The sequence below is a fragment of the Periplaneta americana genome, chromosome 17 (assembly GCF_040183065.1).
Source record: "Periplaneta americana isolate PAMFEO1 chromosome 17, P.americana_PAMFEO1_priV1, whole genome shotgun sequence".
In the NCBI taxonomy this organism is placed as follows: domain Eukaryota; kingdom Metazoa; phylum Arthropoda; class Insecta; order Blattodea; family Blattidae; genus Periplaneta; species Periplaneta americana.
The window spans coordinates 26730699-26748460 of NC_091133.1; the positions used below are offsets into that span (position 1 = coordinate 26730699).

The following is a 17762-nucleotide window of genomic DNA, read 5'->3' on the forward strand; positions in this document are numbered from 1 at the left end:
ATTTTTCGTATACATAAACCAGTGTTAGCGATATGATATGAATTCTGTACAAGTAACCAGTCGATAGCCGGGGCTAGTTTAGCACGCTCGTAATGTGGGCTAGCGAAATGTCTATGCATAGCACCCTAAACGTTTTTAAAAATGGTCACTGTTGGACCACTCCACTTGGATTGACCAGATGGGTATTCGAGATTTTGGTGCTTCTGGCACATTGCTGGTCATAAATGGTGTTCCAAAAAGTGATTGTTCTATGCAGCATCAACAGTATTACAATTGAAATAGGATAAGTGATTAATATACCTCCATAATCATAAACAATAAACATTATTTTGAGAGGATACTACTCTTGTCATACTTTCTTTTTTGGGGGGAGAGGGGGTCATTAGAACGTTGTAGATAACAGTGTTATTATTACAACCACTGTTATTGAGTATAATATATATGAGATTATTACGTTATAACTTGGATAACACATATCACTGCATCTCATACTACTAGCTTACATTAGTAATCACCAGGGAGCAGAATTTGATGACATGTCATCTTTTTTTCTTTACATCCTTTGCAAAGCCTGTAAATATTTAAATCCTGGATACGAGTTACTGGTTATAGAAATGTATAGTTTTTACGTCGTTTTTTAACATTTTTTCCGGTTTTAATCTTTTAGGTTATTTTTTTTTATTTTGAGGGCATTTTTGGTCATTTTTTAAATTTTAAGATACTTTTTTATAATTTAAATTAAAAACTTCAATGACGAACTAAAACTCGCAAAATTAGTACTAACACTATCCCATTCAAAAGTGGAATCTGAAAGGATTTTCTCTATAAAAAGTGACGTCAAAAGGGAGAAGAGAAATAGAATAGGAGATGAAGCTCATAGCTGAGTTGCTGTTGTACATTCTGCCTTCCAAATAAAGGAATAGTGTTAGGCAAAAAATCCAGGATACAAAACTTTGTGCACAATCCTTAAAGTACTCTCAGCAGAAAGCTTCAAAACAGCGCAGATTAACACCCAGTGATCTGTCACTCCTCAAATATGCTCCTGCGGTGGTGCGGATGTGGAAAAAAGCTTCTAAATGTATAACAACATCCTCACTGACACCCACCTGTCGTTTATATTCCAGAATCTTCTAATGTACACTGTCATCTATTGCAATGGAGAGGAGAGCTGTTAATATGAGGTAGGATTTTTACTACTTATGTATGCATACTTACTTACAAATGCCTTTTAAGGAACCCAGAGGTTCATTGCTGCCTTCACATAAGCCCGCCATCGGCCCCAACTAACACTCTATATGCATTTCTGAATTCGCTCATATGTGCTACATGCCCTGTCCATCTCAAACATCTAGATTTAAGTTTAATGTTCCTAATTATATCAGGTGAAGAATACACGTGCAGTTCTCTGTTGTGTAATTTTCTCCATTTTCCTGTAACTTCATCCCTCTTAGCCACAGATATTTTCCTAAGCACCTTAGTCTCAAATACCAATAGCCTCAGTTCCTCTCTTAAAGTGAGAGTTCAAGTTTCACAACCATACAGAACAACCGGTAATATAACTGTTTCATAAATTTTGACTTCCAGTTTTTTTTAGAGCAGAGTGGATAGGAAAAGATTCTTAAACGAATAATAACAGGCATTTCCCATACTTATTCTGTGTTTAATTTCCTGTCAAGTGTCATTTATATTTGTTACTGTTGCTCCAAGACGATATTTGAATTTCTTCACCTTTCAAAGGATAAATTTCCAATTTTTATATTTCCATTTCGTACTATGTTCTTATCACAAGACATAATCATATAGTTTGTTTTTTCGGGAGTTACTTCCAAACTAACTTCTTACTTGCTTCAAGTAAAATTCTCGTGTTTTCCTAATAGTTTGTGGATTTTCTCGTAACATATTCGCGCCATCCACATAAACAAGCAGCTGATGAAAACTGTTTAATTCCAAACCCTTTCTCTGTTATTCTGGACTTTCCTAATGGCATATTCTAGAGCCAAGTTTAAAAGTAAGGCGATAGAGTATCTTCTTGCTTTAGAGTTCAGTGAATTGGAAAAGCATCACACAAAAATTGACCTATAAGATCTCTCCTGTACGTTTCACTGAGACACATTTTAATTAATTGAACTAGTTTCTTAGGAATACCAAATTCAATAAGAATATTATATAAAACTTCTCTCTTAACAGAGTCAATGCCTTATATATTCATTCATTCATTCATAGTGTTCTGCTCAAGGGCAGGTCTTTCACTGCAAACCCAGCATTCTCCAGTCATTCCTGTTTTCTGCCTTTCTCTTAGTCGACGCATATGGTCCACATATCTTATGTCGTCTATCACCTGATATCTTCTTCTACCCCGAACTCTTCTTCCATTCACCATTCCTTCCATTGCATTCTTCAAAAGGCAGTTTCTTCTCAACCAGTGACCCAGCCAATTCCTTTTCCTCTTTCTGATCAGTTTCAGCATCATTCTTTCTTCACCCATTTTTTGCAACACAGCTTCGTTTCTTATTCTGTCTGTCCATTTCACATGCTCCATTCTTCTCTATATCCACATTTCAAATGCTTCTGTTCGCTTCTTCGTAATAACCATGTTTCTGAACCATATAATGCCACACTCCATACAAAGCACTTCACTAGTCTCTTCCTTAGTTCTTTCTCCAAAGGTTTGCAGAAGATGAGCCTTTTTCAAATAAAAGCTTCCTTTGCCATTGCTATTCTCCATTTGACTACCTGGCAGCAGTTCATGTTACTGCTTATGTATAGGATTGTTTATTTTTAGGTAATTTTTTTTCTGCATTTTAGGTAATTTTCTAACATTTTTGGGTCATCCTATAGGTCATTTTTTGTTGGGGTTTTTGAGTCATCAAAACCCGCGCCCTGGTAATCACTAGCAAACAGATTTTTATCTGAATAAATATTTTTTTACAGATAAAAGACTGTAACTAAGACAAATATTCCGAACTAGAACACGGTAATTTGTATATGAAATTTTATTTCACAAAAAAAATACGTACTTTTGTAAAATTTTTATGTAAATATACATTTTAAATAACTTAGCTATAAATACATAAATTATTTTTTTTCTATAAATACATTAATTATTTTTTCTTTGTTCAAATTTTTAAAATCAATCCAAAAACTCGTACATACTACATATTAATGAAAACAATGTGAATAAAATACTTTCTTAAATATATTGCGTTGTGACCTTGACTACACATGATGTCTCACACTCTCAAAGGGGAATCCTTTATCTATGAAATGACGGCTGATGCAATGCATTTGACTTGAATATTCTCCATTGGGGCATCTTCATTCATTCAGGTCATTTATGCTGTACCAGTACATACGTGAAGTAATTGGTGATATAATGCCGAAAGTTAAGTCAAGTGTTCATTCCAATTTGCAGCAATAAGTTGCTGAAATTAGTGGAATTTTTACAAGTGACACAAAAATTCTATTGTGTAAAAATGCGGGAAATATGTAAATGCTGAGCAGCATTTATTAGGTAATAAACATAGAATGCCCACTTCACGTTCTTTTGGGCGAAGCAGCTTCCCCTTCACACACCCCATTTTCAAAAAGTTTTTAATATTATGCAGATTTATGCAAAGTTTTCGTGTCATCTCATATTCATTTACATAACTAAAAATGTCCAAAGCTTAGAAAGTCCCTTACAAAATACACAAATTTTGAAACACCAGAAGAATCAACATGTCCCTCTATGTTACGAAGAAATGCTAGGAATGATCAGAGCAGAATGTGAAAATAAAAAAAAATATGGGTAAGCATGGACGAATCACCGGACTCCAGTGGTAGGAAAGTGGGAAATGTTGTTGTAGGTTAAAATAATTAAATAGCTTCAAGTGTTGTTTTCTATTAGCATATAAAGAAATATCAGCATTAAATCATGTAACGATGGTTCACTTATCTCTCTCCTTCCTCCTGCATCGCATATTGTTCCAAGACAACCAACACTGGTTTGCAATGGAAAACTTGTGAAAGGTTCTTTGTTCACTGCGAAAGCGAGCTATTTGAATCCATCACTGTCTCAACATGATTGATGAGTGATATTTTTTATAATACATACTTAAAATTTTGTAATACTGAAACAAAATATTTGTACAATTTTTGTACATATTTTTCATTTTTTATACATATTTTCCATTTTCTTATTACATAAGAAGTCCACACCTGTGGAGTAACGGTCAGCGCGTCTGGCTGCGAAACCAGGTGGCCCAGGTTCGAATCCCGGTCGGGGCAAGTTACCTGGTTGAGGTTTTTTCCGGGGTTTTCCCTCAACCCAATACGAGCAAATGCTGGGTAACTTTCGGTGCTGGACCCCGGACTCATTTCACCCGCGTTATCACCTTCATGTCATTCAGACGCTAAATAACCTAGATGTTGATACAGCGTCGTAAAATAACCCAATAAAAAAAAAACTACATAAGAAAATTAATATTTTCAAGTTATTTAGCGCATAAAAATCCGTTCCCTAGCAATCATTAGGAAAGCTGAATTCTAGCAGTGTTGTCACTAATTTTCCAATCTTCTATGTAGAAAATTTTATAAAAGCCCAATATGTGCGCTGCAGTGCTCACTGTCTAAATCTGGCCATTTCAGAAAGGTGTAGTGTAACAGAAATCAGGAACTGTATGAGTACTATTGTAAGGCTTATGCATTCTTCTGTATTCTCAAAAGAGAAGACAAGCAGTACTGATAGATAAAGTCGAATATATGGACGAAAAACACAGAGTAAACTAAAAGAAACTGTCAATCATAAGATGGATTCAGAATGATTCTATTCGTACATTTATTGAAGCTACTTGATCCATTACTGAAGGTTTTAGAGAGAAAAAAAAAAGCAGCAACATGATTGATAATTTCTTGATAAGTATATATGTCATACACGAGTTTCAAATTACACTTCTCTTAGTAAATAACTTCAAACTGAAAACTTGGATCTCAGCCAAGTTGTCAACGCATCCATGAATGCTAAAAGATCTCTTGAGTCATGAGGGAAGATGCAGGGGCAAGATTTTTGTGTGTATATAAATAATAGTAAGGTTTCAGTTCTTGTATCTCAGCCTTGAACTGTTAGTCGACAAACAATGAGGACCAACGTTCCAGGAAACAAGCAGAAAATTGTTTCAGAACGGTAATTTTCATCCCATTTCTCGAAGAAATCATTTTCTCCCTTGGTGACAAGTCTGTCTCTCATAATGAAACTCTGCAACTATTTCAAACATCACTTTCCATATTTGAAGCAGAACTCTCAAATGAAGAAAAGCTGGAATGGAAAAACTAACAGAATTCTATATACTTCCCCCTCTGGAAGCAACTCTTAATCTTTTGATAAGAAGCTTCATAATTCCATAGATCCTTTGATTCTATGCAATAACAGCATATTCCTGGTTGTGTATGACTTGCTTACTGTCATGGTTATATTACTTTGTTCATACCAGAAACTATGGTCTCTTAAATCTGAAAGGCTCAATGTACGATTAAAGTAATCACACATAAAGTATATTATATTTAATTATTGTAATTTTATTATTGCTTTATGAGTATTGTAATAAAAAATTTTTTCTCACGTAATCAATATCATAGCCAGTGGTTTTAATATGTATAGGATGTGACCTGTGACAGTGTCAGTGTACTATTTGAATCTAGATACCGGTACTGGTAATATTGTCAGTTTCAATAATTTACTTCAGTTTGATATTTCAATATCCTTTAGTGTTATAAGTTCTTGGTTTGGGTTCAACATACAATAAGAATGTATATCGTCATTGTTTTAATGAAATCTCCTATGTGACAGTACACAAAATAATTTTTCAGGAGGATGAAAGAATTAATTAAATATCAATAGCCCTACACTGATCTTCGATGAAGTCATTTAGATTCATCATATTCACCAATGTTTTCTATCGAATTACTTCATATTTTTATCAGACCTATTGATTTTTAATTATTTTTTCTTCCTCGTGAAAAATTATTTTCTGTGCTGCCACATAGAAGGTTTTATAAAAACAAAGACGATATAATAAATATCTTATTGAAACCACTCCATACCCATAAACAAATCCTGCATACAGCACTGGTTACACACATACTTTATGCAGTGAAACCAAAAAGTATGCCCTTTTGGGATACAGCTATGGTACAATATAACAATAAGCAATCTTAACTACTCTTCTACATCAGACTATTGTGAGTCGGTAAATTGACAATATGGTAATGGAGCAATGGTAGAATGAAAATGGCAGTCATTTTTCATACATGGGATTAAAAAACGAGTACCAATATTAAAATTAATTCCTTTTGTGAGATGCTACCAGTTGACAGTTGGTCTGAATTTCAATTATATTTATAAACTTTATTTGAACTACTGGTACTTCTAAAATTGTACTAGTAAATGATAAAGGCCTACATCAATAAATTTTTTTAGCAAGTTAACAATTCTGTATCAACTACTAGGTTATTTAGCATCGATGGAATTAGTGATAGTGAGATGGTATTTGGCGAGATGAGGCCGCGGATTCGCCATAGATTACCTGATATTCGCCTTATAGTTGGGAAAAACTTCGGAAAAAAATCCAACCAGGTAAACAGCTCAAACAGGAATCCAACCCATGCCCGAGAGCAGCTCTGGACCAATAGAAAAACAAGTCTCACACCTGAGCTACGCAGGTGGCTTACATCAATTAATGTTTGCATTACACTACTACTTTTCATACATAGACTATGTCTCTTGACCTGTTCCAATAACAAAGCAAACCGTTTTACCATTGACTGCTCCACTCTCTGTAATTTCCAACCTTGTGGTGTACGAGTTTGTTTTGCTAGATGTTCTTACATTCTTAATAGATGTTCGCATCAGATTATCTTTTTAGATCTTTCAAATTATTAATTGTAACCTTTTTTAAATATTTTTAGCAAGGTAGCATAAAAAATATTATCTCTACAGACTCAATATTTAATTTATCTTTCTTAGCCAATGTCCAGTTCTCCACTACAACTCCAATTGAGAATCTCATCTTATTTTGTTTCATTACACTTTTGTTATTGTACCAAATATCCAATGAAATTGGTTTAATTTTACATAAATATCTGTGTCTTTCAAGTATGAAACATTATAATTCAAATAAGTGAAACTACATATTAATCTATCATATTATTAACGAGCTTCTTGAACAATGTTTAATATTGAAACAGAATCAATAAAAGCTTCAGTTGCTTATCTTAAAGACATGTCAATGTTGTTAGTATCTCGTGATTTATTTCCTACCAAAAACAAAAAGAATATTAACTTCGAAGTCTGTAGTACTGATATCCATGATATTTACCACCTTGACTGTTAACTACGAGATTCTCATTGACAGGAAATGGAGTTCGAACCCTGATTCGTGGTAAATAAAAAAGCTATGAGGATTCTTTGCAGGTATTTGGAATATTTTATTATTATTATTATTATTATTATTATTATTATTCCATCATGTGTCGATAATCGCCTTATCATTAATTCATCAACTTAATGGCATCTGTATTCTAATGAACAATACACTACAGTGCATCCTAGTAATTGTTCCCATCGTTTCTGTCGGCCAACCAGAAGCAAGTCCCCCGCTACCACCACTGCTTGCACTTACAAACTCACGGTGCTTTGCCAGATTAAAACTTACGTAATTAATAAATTCAACAAGTTTTCTAAATTGGACATCCCTGTTTTATGACTAATCACTTAATATGCTGATTCAACTATTCTCAGATTCGTCTTCACTTAACTGTATGCATGTATTCTGTAAGATTTAGCTTCATCATTCCTGACTGGCGTTTATGTTATCCTCCAGGTATGAATCTTTTTGTGTATGTGCCAAAACAGAGGGAATGAGGGGAAAAAGAGATGCACATCACCACTTGAAAACTGCATGCTTGGTGAATCCCTGTCTCCCAAAATTAGCTGTGTCGGTCTATCTCCAATAAATGCATGCGTTGAGTCAGCTAAAAATAAGTGCAGATCATTATGTTATGTTGCATATATAATGCATGTACATGTGCACATTTTGAAAATGTACATACAGAAAAGAAATTGTGTGTGAGAACAAGGGAAAGCTTTAGATGTAAATTTCCTGGTCCCCAGTTCCCTGTAGAAAACGGTATTAAATTTAATGAATAGGTTTAATGAATGTGAATGATGTGATGTGAATGAAGTATCATACAAGATGGGCAACACTTTCAACAACTACTGTATGGAGGATGAGTACAGAGTGTTATTAATACATAATCAATATCCAAATTACATATCCTATGATTGAGGTTCTGGCTGATATGTACAATTGGGTTCAAAAAGAATGGGCCGACTCTTGGTAGTTTATAAAGTTTTTAAGTCAGGTTCACATGAGTAAAATCATTGCATTTGAAGGCAATTCTCTGATGTTTGTTCTGGTTGATTCTTTGATAGTGATGTGTCTACAATGCGGCAAGGGCAATGAGGTGCTGTAGCATAGGGGTAAGGTTTCTGGTTTCGGGCTCAGAGATTGTAAGTGCACTTCCCAGTAGGGCTGATTTTTTTATTGTTCTATTTTATATTTTTTAATGACTAGTGTTAGTGGAATTTGTTAATAAACTTGGTTATGCAAGTCTTGCAAATATATTACAGCCCATCATTCGTGGGCTATTATTAGGCCTGTATACAAAATTAACAGTTTATTTGCTTTCTCGAAAATCAGAAGCACATCACATATAAGTAAACAAAATTTATAGTGAGTTTCATGTGTTCACCAATGTTCCCAAACCCTTATACTTGGCAGATATTAATAATTATACGCGGTATTATTTCTGTAAGTATAGCCATGCTACATGGGGGAAATTACAATTAAATATCTCAATAAACTTAAGAATAATGGAGAGAATACGTAGAATGAATAGAACTACCTAGAATACCATATAAACTACTTCATTACAAACCAGTTGAAAGGAGAAACATACGACGTCCAAGAAAACGCTGATCAGACAAATATTAAACCACTTTGAAACCGGAACAATCATGACTTAATCCGTGTCGTAAAATATGATGATGTTGATGATATTATTTCTACTTGTTTGTTGACAAATGTTCCAGACCAAGCCACATAATCGCTGCCCTGAGTGAAAACTGTCTCATTGTAATAGGATTCTCTTCCCTTGTCGTAACACATTTGTAAGACGTAAGTGATCCTACATTATGAGAGTTGTGAAACTTTCGTAGGTGTCACGGGTGTTTTTGGACAAAAATACAATTTATTTCTGGAGTTAATATTCAAAACATATCAAAGTAAAATAATTTTAATATGTAGAGAAATAAAAAGACGAACTATCCTTTCCTAGATCCCACGCAAAATTTTACGGTTTAATTCGATATGTAGGCCTTAATTAATTTTTCCAATATCATGACTGGTCCAAAAAGGGGTTTCAAGAACCTAAACGGCTGCAAGTATTGGACATATGACTGACGAAGAATATGAAATATCAATATAACAGCTATATAACATATAGCTATACTTTTTATTATTTCTAATGTTTTTTTTATGAAAATTGGCTTTCAAACGTTGTCAACGCTCTCTGTGAAGAATATAAGTAAACAAAACATACAGAAAGCTAAACTCTAATATGAACTGAAGAATGGTAGAACAGTAGGCCTATCACTTGTATTGCCATTATTAAAACAAATAGAACTAAATTAATGTTTACAATGGTAACATGTTTTAATGTTGTAGTTCAACATATTTTTAAAAACTATAAATCAGATATAAATGCAGACGGTTTAATTAAGACAGTAATGTTGCCCGAGGGACGGGTTGTGTTATTTACTAAACATTCAATCGACTTCCAGGCGATGTCGCCACTTGGTACTTGTGCAAATGGTGTATGTAAAAACTTATTATGGTGAATTTGTAATGTAAAAACTTAAGACTAAGATTCGAACTTACTACAATCAATGCTAATTGGTTCAGTCCCACGCTTAAGCCACCTATTCTACAATGGCTCATACATTAATCCGGCGTATTATGTAGCTTTCTCCTTAGTCTTCGTTTCGATAAATGTTGTATCCCGTTTCGATAGATTTAGTATTTATCAATTTTATTGCTATTTCACTCTTCAGAGGCCCTGGTGCAGCTAGAATTAATTTTATTTCGTTTTATTTTATAACATACTTTAGAACAAAATACAGCACATTTACATGGTTTAATTTATTGTGTCATCTTGTGAACTGGAGCTTCAAGGAGAAGGGCATGCGCACCGTTCTGTTTCTCGAACATTTGTCGCCGGCCTATTGTTTTTTAACCTTATTGTACATCTACAGTATTATCAGGCAGTACTGTACATCTCACTTGACGATGTGTGTCAGAGGAAGAATAATTGTTTGTATGCATCTTAAGTTTGACTAGTGTAATATGTAGCTAGTCAGCAATGTATGCAATGGAGGGAGGAACTGGCCAGCCTACTCCATTATCTCCTAGCCTAACTGCCTCATAAGTGGTGCCTTGTTGGTATCATTTGTGAGGTTCAGATCTTTCTTCGGAGAGTTGACCAAACAACGAGTCAACAACAATCATACACAGTTATCTGGCGAATCGCCGTGAATTCGCGTGTGCAAGTAGCGATGATAGCTTGGTGGGAGAGGAGGGAGATCTACCGCTGGCCGCGGTCAGCTGACAGAAACACCGGAAACGTTCGCTTGGAACGCACTGTAGGCCTACTTCAAAATTCCTTTCTAATTACCAGTTTAACATTTCAACATTAAATCCACAAAGAACAGTCAGCGAATATGAAAAATATTTAAGTAAAAACCCAATGAACTAGCAATGTTCTATTTAGAACTATTCGCATCCTTAAAACACAAAATACAAATCACCCAAGTTCTTTGTGAGAAACTGTAATTTAAGACGGAGGAAACGTAAGATCGTGACGCTGATACGACTGTTCTCTGGCAAGGGATTACATAAACAGTAGCCTACTTTAAAACGTATGGTCCAAAAATAAAAAAGTAGTCTCGTATTAAAATGTATGTCAACATTGTTACGTAGTTCTTTATTCATAATTTGTCTTTATCACACGGTCAAACGCACTCAATACTGCACAACTGCGTAGCCTATTGCACTTCTTTAAAATAAGACCTTGTAATGATCTTTCTTGTTCCTTTTATAAACTAGGGTGTGGTGCAGTAGCAAAGAATTTGAACAAAGACATGAATCACACATTTCTTCGCTCGATTTAAGATCACTACATTCTATGACGAGAATTTCCCATTTATTGTTAGCAAGTTACTTGTCGATACATAAAGGCAACGAACAATTTGTGACTTTACAACTTCGATCTTATAATATTATGATTTTATCCCCGTTACTTTGTATGTAACTACAAATAGTAATGATATAAGAATAAAAATGGTACATTTAAATCATTAAAAAATAATGGTGTTACTGGGATTACAAAGACATATCGCTCCACATTTACGCAAATAATATTTTAATATGCAGAAGTCCATCCACACCTACGTATACCCGCTTGGGAGAAGAGTGGTCTAGAAGGTGTCAACTCTCAATCCACAAACCAATTAATGAGATAATTTTGGTTGCACATAAATTATGAATGAATTTAACCAACATAAATTATGAATGAATTTAACCAAACTCTTTATTCCTATACAAATGCTAGGTATTCTACAATTTCATGTTCCGTTTAACACGTACGTATTATAAGAAAGTTTGCACACCCTTTAAGAGCCTGAGTGATGAATATGTGGCCTTCAAAATTCGCGCACTTAAAGTGTCGTACACATTCACTACCGTCAACATGTCGAAATATAGTGGCAAAGATGATTAAAAACCTAGGTTTAAAAATACATTCTATAGTAATAACATAATTTGTTTATTACATGGTGCTATCACAAAAATAATTCAAATAATTGTCGTTAACAAATAACGAACGATGAAAATTCTAAAGCCATATTGAATACACACCTTCAGTCATTTTATTACGATGACAGTAGATAATAATCTACATAAACTAAGCTGTTCTTGCACACACTAATACTTGGCACGCACTACACTCACTTCGTTTGGACAAAGATGTTGCAGCCACCAAATGTCAACACCATTTTACACCAAAATATTTAAGCACCTTACTCACAGCTGACCACAACACACCCGTCATGTAGCATCACTACTGACGATCTACGTCATTTGTATAGCTATCACGGTTAACCTTGAAGCAAGTATACAAGGCACGTACCCTTGAGCGGTGCTACTTGGTTATATATACATAAAAACTTGTTACTTTGGACGTAGTATTCAATGAGAAACATCAACCTCTTCAAAATGTGTTAACGCATTCAAGTGATCTTGACCAATAGTTCAGAAGTTCTTTGCAAGGCTTTTCTAGCACGTTTTTCGTTGGCAACAGTGATTTGGAGTTTATAAATCTCACAAAATCATAAGAAAGAAATAATGTCTTTCTCACGGATAGTATCACAATTCATGTTCTGCGTAAGCCTAAAGACAGTGAAGGACTACTTTCAACGAAAGAATTTGACCCGAATGGTTTGTTGAACATGTAATATTCTCTGCATGCTGTGTTGGGATAGTAATCACTATAAAGACACCGATTCTTCACGTCATCATCCTTGCAAACTAGGGTACAGAGAATCACATTTATTAATAATAAAACTGATACACAAACTATAAGGAGGTCTCTATGCGAGTTCTAGTTACCTGGAAAATTATATGTAAATGCAAACAACATTTTTTACATAATTGATTATAAACATACAGAAAAGAACATCCTTTTTAAAGTACTGTAAATATGAGAGAAACGCTTGAGAAACAGCATATTTTAGTATTCATTATAACGTATCTTTTCCACTCCGACACTCCTCCTTTCTTTCGATAACTCTTGCAAAGATGTTTTAATTCCTGCTATCAGATTTTTCTTTATGTTCAATAAAACTCCCCACCTTTTTTTTTTTTTTTTTTAGAAAAATCCACATTTAAGGATTAAATAATTATTTCTCTAGGGACTCTTGCAGAAACTCAACCGAAATAAAGGCATGTACTATCTATATGTCAATGTATGCTTTTATTTATTTCTTTTCGTCTTCTTTTCTTTTTAAACTTTTAGAACTAAGGTATATAAACAGCATGTTTGCAAATTAAGTGAAAATATTTTTGTAATAGAAGACAAAAGAGGTACAAAGGGCCCCTAAAGCATTTTGGCACTTCTCGTAGCTTTTTTATGTAGGCCTACGGTAAAATATGATTCTAGCTTAAATCGTATATATTTTGTGTAACTTAATTGGCATATCAACGGATAATGACCTCTCATTGGCATAAAGCATTAAACATGCTGCTATAAAAAGTCTGTGTTTGTGTAGGTATGGGCGGTAGTGGAAAAATGAGTTGTGTCGCAACGTGAGGATTCGTGCTCTTTTAGAGTACTAAAAATAAATCAATAAAATATTAATACGAGTGTAAGAATTCCATAAATGTCTTCATGTTCTGGAATAAATACTAATGCAAATAATTACAACAACAAACAATAAATCAGTGACGCCACAGCTAATAGAGGGCCAAGGCCGACCAGCCAACTGCTGACCTCATGTCAATATGCCTGCAGAAGTGAAATATCGATCGTCCAAGCAGTACGGGAGTAACATGTGGTTAGCACGATTCTCCCCCCACCCAGCCGTTACAACGGCTTACAAAACCGAATTTCGTAACTCTCCTTAGCTCTCCAAATTCATCACGTTGAGTGGAGACTGGCTTACAAATGGCTTTTAAGGAACCTGGAGGTTCATTGCCGTCCTCACATAAGCCTGGCATTGGTCCCTATCCTGTGCAAGATTAATCCAGTCTCTAGTATCATATCCAACCTCCCTCAAATCAATTTTAATATTATCCTCCCATCTACGTATCGGCCTCCCCAAAGGTCTTTTTCCCTCCGGCTTCCCAACTAACACTCTATAAGCATTTCTAGATTCGCCCATACGTGCCACATGCTCTGCCCATCTCAAACGTCTGAATTTAATATTCTTATTTATGTCAGGTGAAGAATACAAAGCGTGCAGTTCTGCGTGCGTAACTTTCTCCAGTCTCCTGTAACTTCATCCCTCTTAGCCTCAAATATTTTCCTAAGAACCTTAGTCTCAAACACATTTAATCTCTGTTCTTCTCTCAATGTGAGAGTCCAAGTTTCACAACCATACAGAACAACCGGTAATATAACTATTTTATAAATTCTTTCAGATTTTTTGACAGCAGACTAGATGACAAAAGCTTCTCAACCGAATAATAACAGGCATTTCCCATATTTCTTCTGCGTTTAATTTCCTCCCGAGTGTCATTTATATTTGTTACTGTTGCTCCAAAATATCTGAATTTCTCCACCTCTTCGAAGGATAAATCTCCAATTTTTATATTACATGGACAAAATTTCATGAGAAAGTTTCTTCCCCCATGAGGACTCGAACCAGCGCTCATTTCACATCGCTAGTCCAAGGCACGACTTTGCAGGTACGACGAGGAACGAGGTAGATAATTATGTACAGTTGTTGTTAAAATTATATATTTACAATATATAATACAAAACAAAGCATATATTATGTAAACAAAGAAAGGAAATCTTTTCTTGATAACGGTTTAATAGAGGCTTCTAGATGAAGGAATTGAGACCAAGGCGATTCACATAAGTTTCAGAAGGCAAATAGTACTACCCATTTTTTCGGTCAGCCTAATCTTACAGGCGTCTAAATGCTGTATTTGTTCAACACATATTAGTTTGATAAACTTGTAATACTGTACAAACCGTTAGAAAAGTATGGAACAAGTTGCGGAGAATTTTCAATTTGTATTATTTTATTTATCATGTCAAATACACTGCTCAATAAAGTCTAAGGGACAATTATAATTTGTACCACATTTCTTGTGTATTTTATGCTACATTTCTGATAATGACATCAGTGAAATACTTACTCCATGGTGTTGCCATGACAACATTTTTAACAATTAATTGTTTACTTATAGATTTTTATAGAGTTTATCCTGTTGAAAGTCTTTATGCTTGGTTCTTTAATATAACTTTTTTAAGAAATCTTGTTGTCATCTTACTGCAATCATACGAAGTCATCTTATTTAATCATGAAACGCCGTCATCTCACAACTTCTGAAATGCTCAGAGCTGTTGGAATGATAGAAGGTGGTCAAAGCAAGGCTCATGTTGCTCGAGTGTTGAAAACATCACGAAGTATTATTAACCGATGACTACGTTAGCAAGTCACAGGTGAGGTTAAGAAACGTCATCAAAGCCGAAGAAGGAAAACAACAGCACGGCAGAATCGATTTCTAGTTCTGCACACTAAGCGTCAGCGAACTGTCACTGTCAGGAAAGTTGTATCTGTCCTCCAGGACACTCATGGAGTTGTAAGTGACCAGACTATAAGAAATCTACTTCATAAAGCATCACTCTTCTCTCTACATCCTCTCAGAGTACCAGCCTTACGGAGAAACAATCGGGCAGCAAGTCTAACATGGGCAGAACATGTCAATTGGGGTTATGAAGAATGCGCTCATGTTATGGTTTCTGACGAGTCTAGATTCTGTTTTCACCCCAATGGAAGGCGTATCAGAATTTGGCGTTAACCTGGGTCAGCAAAAAGATTTCATCATGTTCAGGAAGTCCACAGCTACGGAGGTGGTGCGATCATGGTGTGGGTAAGAGTAATGATGGACAGAATAACATGGCTTGTTTTCCTGGAAGGGACAATGAATCATAATGTGTACTTAAATTCTGTTCTGCAACAAATTGTGAGACCATTTGCTAGTGCCCTAGGAGAAAGTTTCATTCTTATGCATGACAATGCCCGCGCTCATACAGCTCGAGCGGTTTGTGAACGGTTACAGCAAGAAGAGGTTTCTGTACTGTCTTGGTCTGCTCAGTCCCCAGATCTTAATCCCGTAGAATATGCATGGGATCAACTTCAGAGGGCTGTAACACCACGTATGGAGAATATAGAGAACGCTGGAAACTTCCAGACTGCTCTAATTCAAACTTGGGATAATCTTCTGGAAGTAGACACTGAATATCTGATTTCAAGCATGCCAAGTCAATGCCAAGCAATGTTAAATGCACGAAGAGGTCATACTTGTTACTAATAACTGGATTCATTTCAATCTGTATGGAAATGTTCAATTTTTTCCTGTCAAAATGTTTCTAACATTTTATTCAACATGCAGCATTTCAGTTATTGTTCAGTTTTCAACATAAAAAATAAAGATAAAAAATAATGGAGATAATTATTACAGTTGTCTGAACACTATTTATTGATAAAATAAATAAAATAATAAAACTGGTTAGAAACCATACATGTTTCGGGGGCTATGCTCCCCCATCTTCAGTGGTTGTACCACGACTACGGTGTAGATGTAAGATGGGGGAGCATAGCCCCCGAAACATGTATGGTTTCTAACCAGTTTTATTATTTTATTTATTTTATCAATAAATAGTGTTCAGACAACTGTAATAATTATCTCCATTATTTTTAATCTTCACTTATGAACACTGTTGTATTTTGACCTTTTAAGTATTTAATAAAAAATAAAAATCATTTAAATTTACTTGATTTGTTTGTTAGTCAAAGTAATGTATTTCTTAGATAAGGTAATATCCATTTCACTGCTATGAATAACAAACTGAAGCAAATAATGTAGCCTACTTGTCCCTTAGACTTTTTTGAGCAGTGTATTTGCACTTCTATAAAATATTAAAAATAAGGATTTCGTTAATTTTTAATTCAGTTCTTCGAAAGTTAAACTTATCATAAACATGCGAGATTGTAGGCTTTCCCAGTGACTGTGTTCAAATGTAGGCTTCCGGATATTCCACCGTGTGTTGGAACTTAACATCTCCAAAGTTTCGGAAATGCATACAGATTCCATCTTCAGACTAATGCAACTATGAAACGAAGGGTCACCTATTCTATTAGCGTCCGTTATGGTTGGTAAAACATCCATAGTTTGAAACCTAACTACTTTACACAAATTCTTGTGTTGGGCAACACAGGGGTTTTCTCTGAGTACTCAGTTTCCCTTGTGACATCCCAACATTCGCCATCAGAATCATTCATTACAAGCGTAATGCAGACCCACCGCCTGTGGTGCACTCTGGAGAGTCTCTGACGAACTAAATGGCCGGTACTAGCACAGTCTAATACTTACAGTCACGCAACTCATACGTATAAAATATGCCAACATTTGACAGCTGGCGCGACAGTAGCCCTCTAGCGGCAGGCAAGTTAAAAGTGTGCACACGACATATGATAACACATCAGAAAACTGGTTTTGCGTAATTTGTTTTATATTTTTATGCTATACAGTAAGTGTATGTTTCTTATTAATTTTTATTTAGAATCCTAGAAGAATTTCACACGCAGTTAATCTACAAGTTTCAGAAGCTGAGAATAAACGTAATTATTTCTGCTCCTTACAACTGAATCATGGAACTGTTCACGTATCATGGTTTGAAATAATATAATTGTTCGTACGTGGATGGTTAATTAAATTCATTCCTGAATATATTTATGAATCATTAGAACTCTATATTTCCTGTGAGAAGAGTCAAAATTAGTAGCTTCAAAATTGTAGGGTACATTGCGTGGTGAACTCCTCTCCCTATTTCCTGAGAAATTAACTATTTTCCATACCGCAAATTGGGGTAAACTCGGC

The 17762-nt window shown here is 35.0% G+C and overlaps 1 protein-coding gene across 6 annotated transcripts in view; it reads right to left on the minus strand.

The window, feature by feature from the left end:
- atl (atlastin GTPase) overlaps positions 1 to 17762 on the minus strand; it is a 174555-nt gene that overhangs the window by 74735 nt on the left and 82058 nt on the right. Inside the window, exon 1 of one of the 6 annotated variants that reach the window (XM_069817416.1) lies at positions 12009 to 12221. The exons of 4 other annotated variants lie outside the window; for them this stretch is intronic. In XM_069817416.1, coding sequence (XP_069673517.1) covers positions 12009 to 12018 — 10 coding nt within the window. In that variant the 5' untranslated portion in view covers positions 12019 to 12221. Of the gene's footprint in view, positions 1 to 12008; positions 12222 to 17762 lie in introns of those variants that run through there. One more of the 6 variants, XM_069817413.1, reaches the window with a different exon arrangement.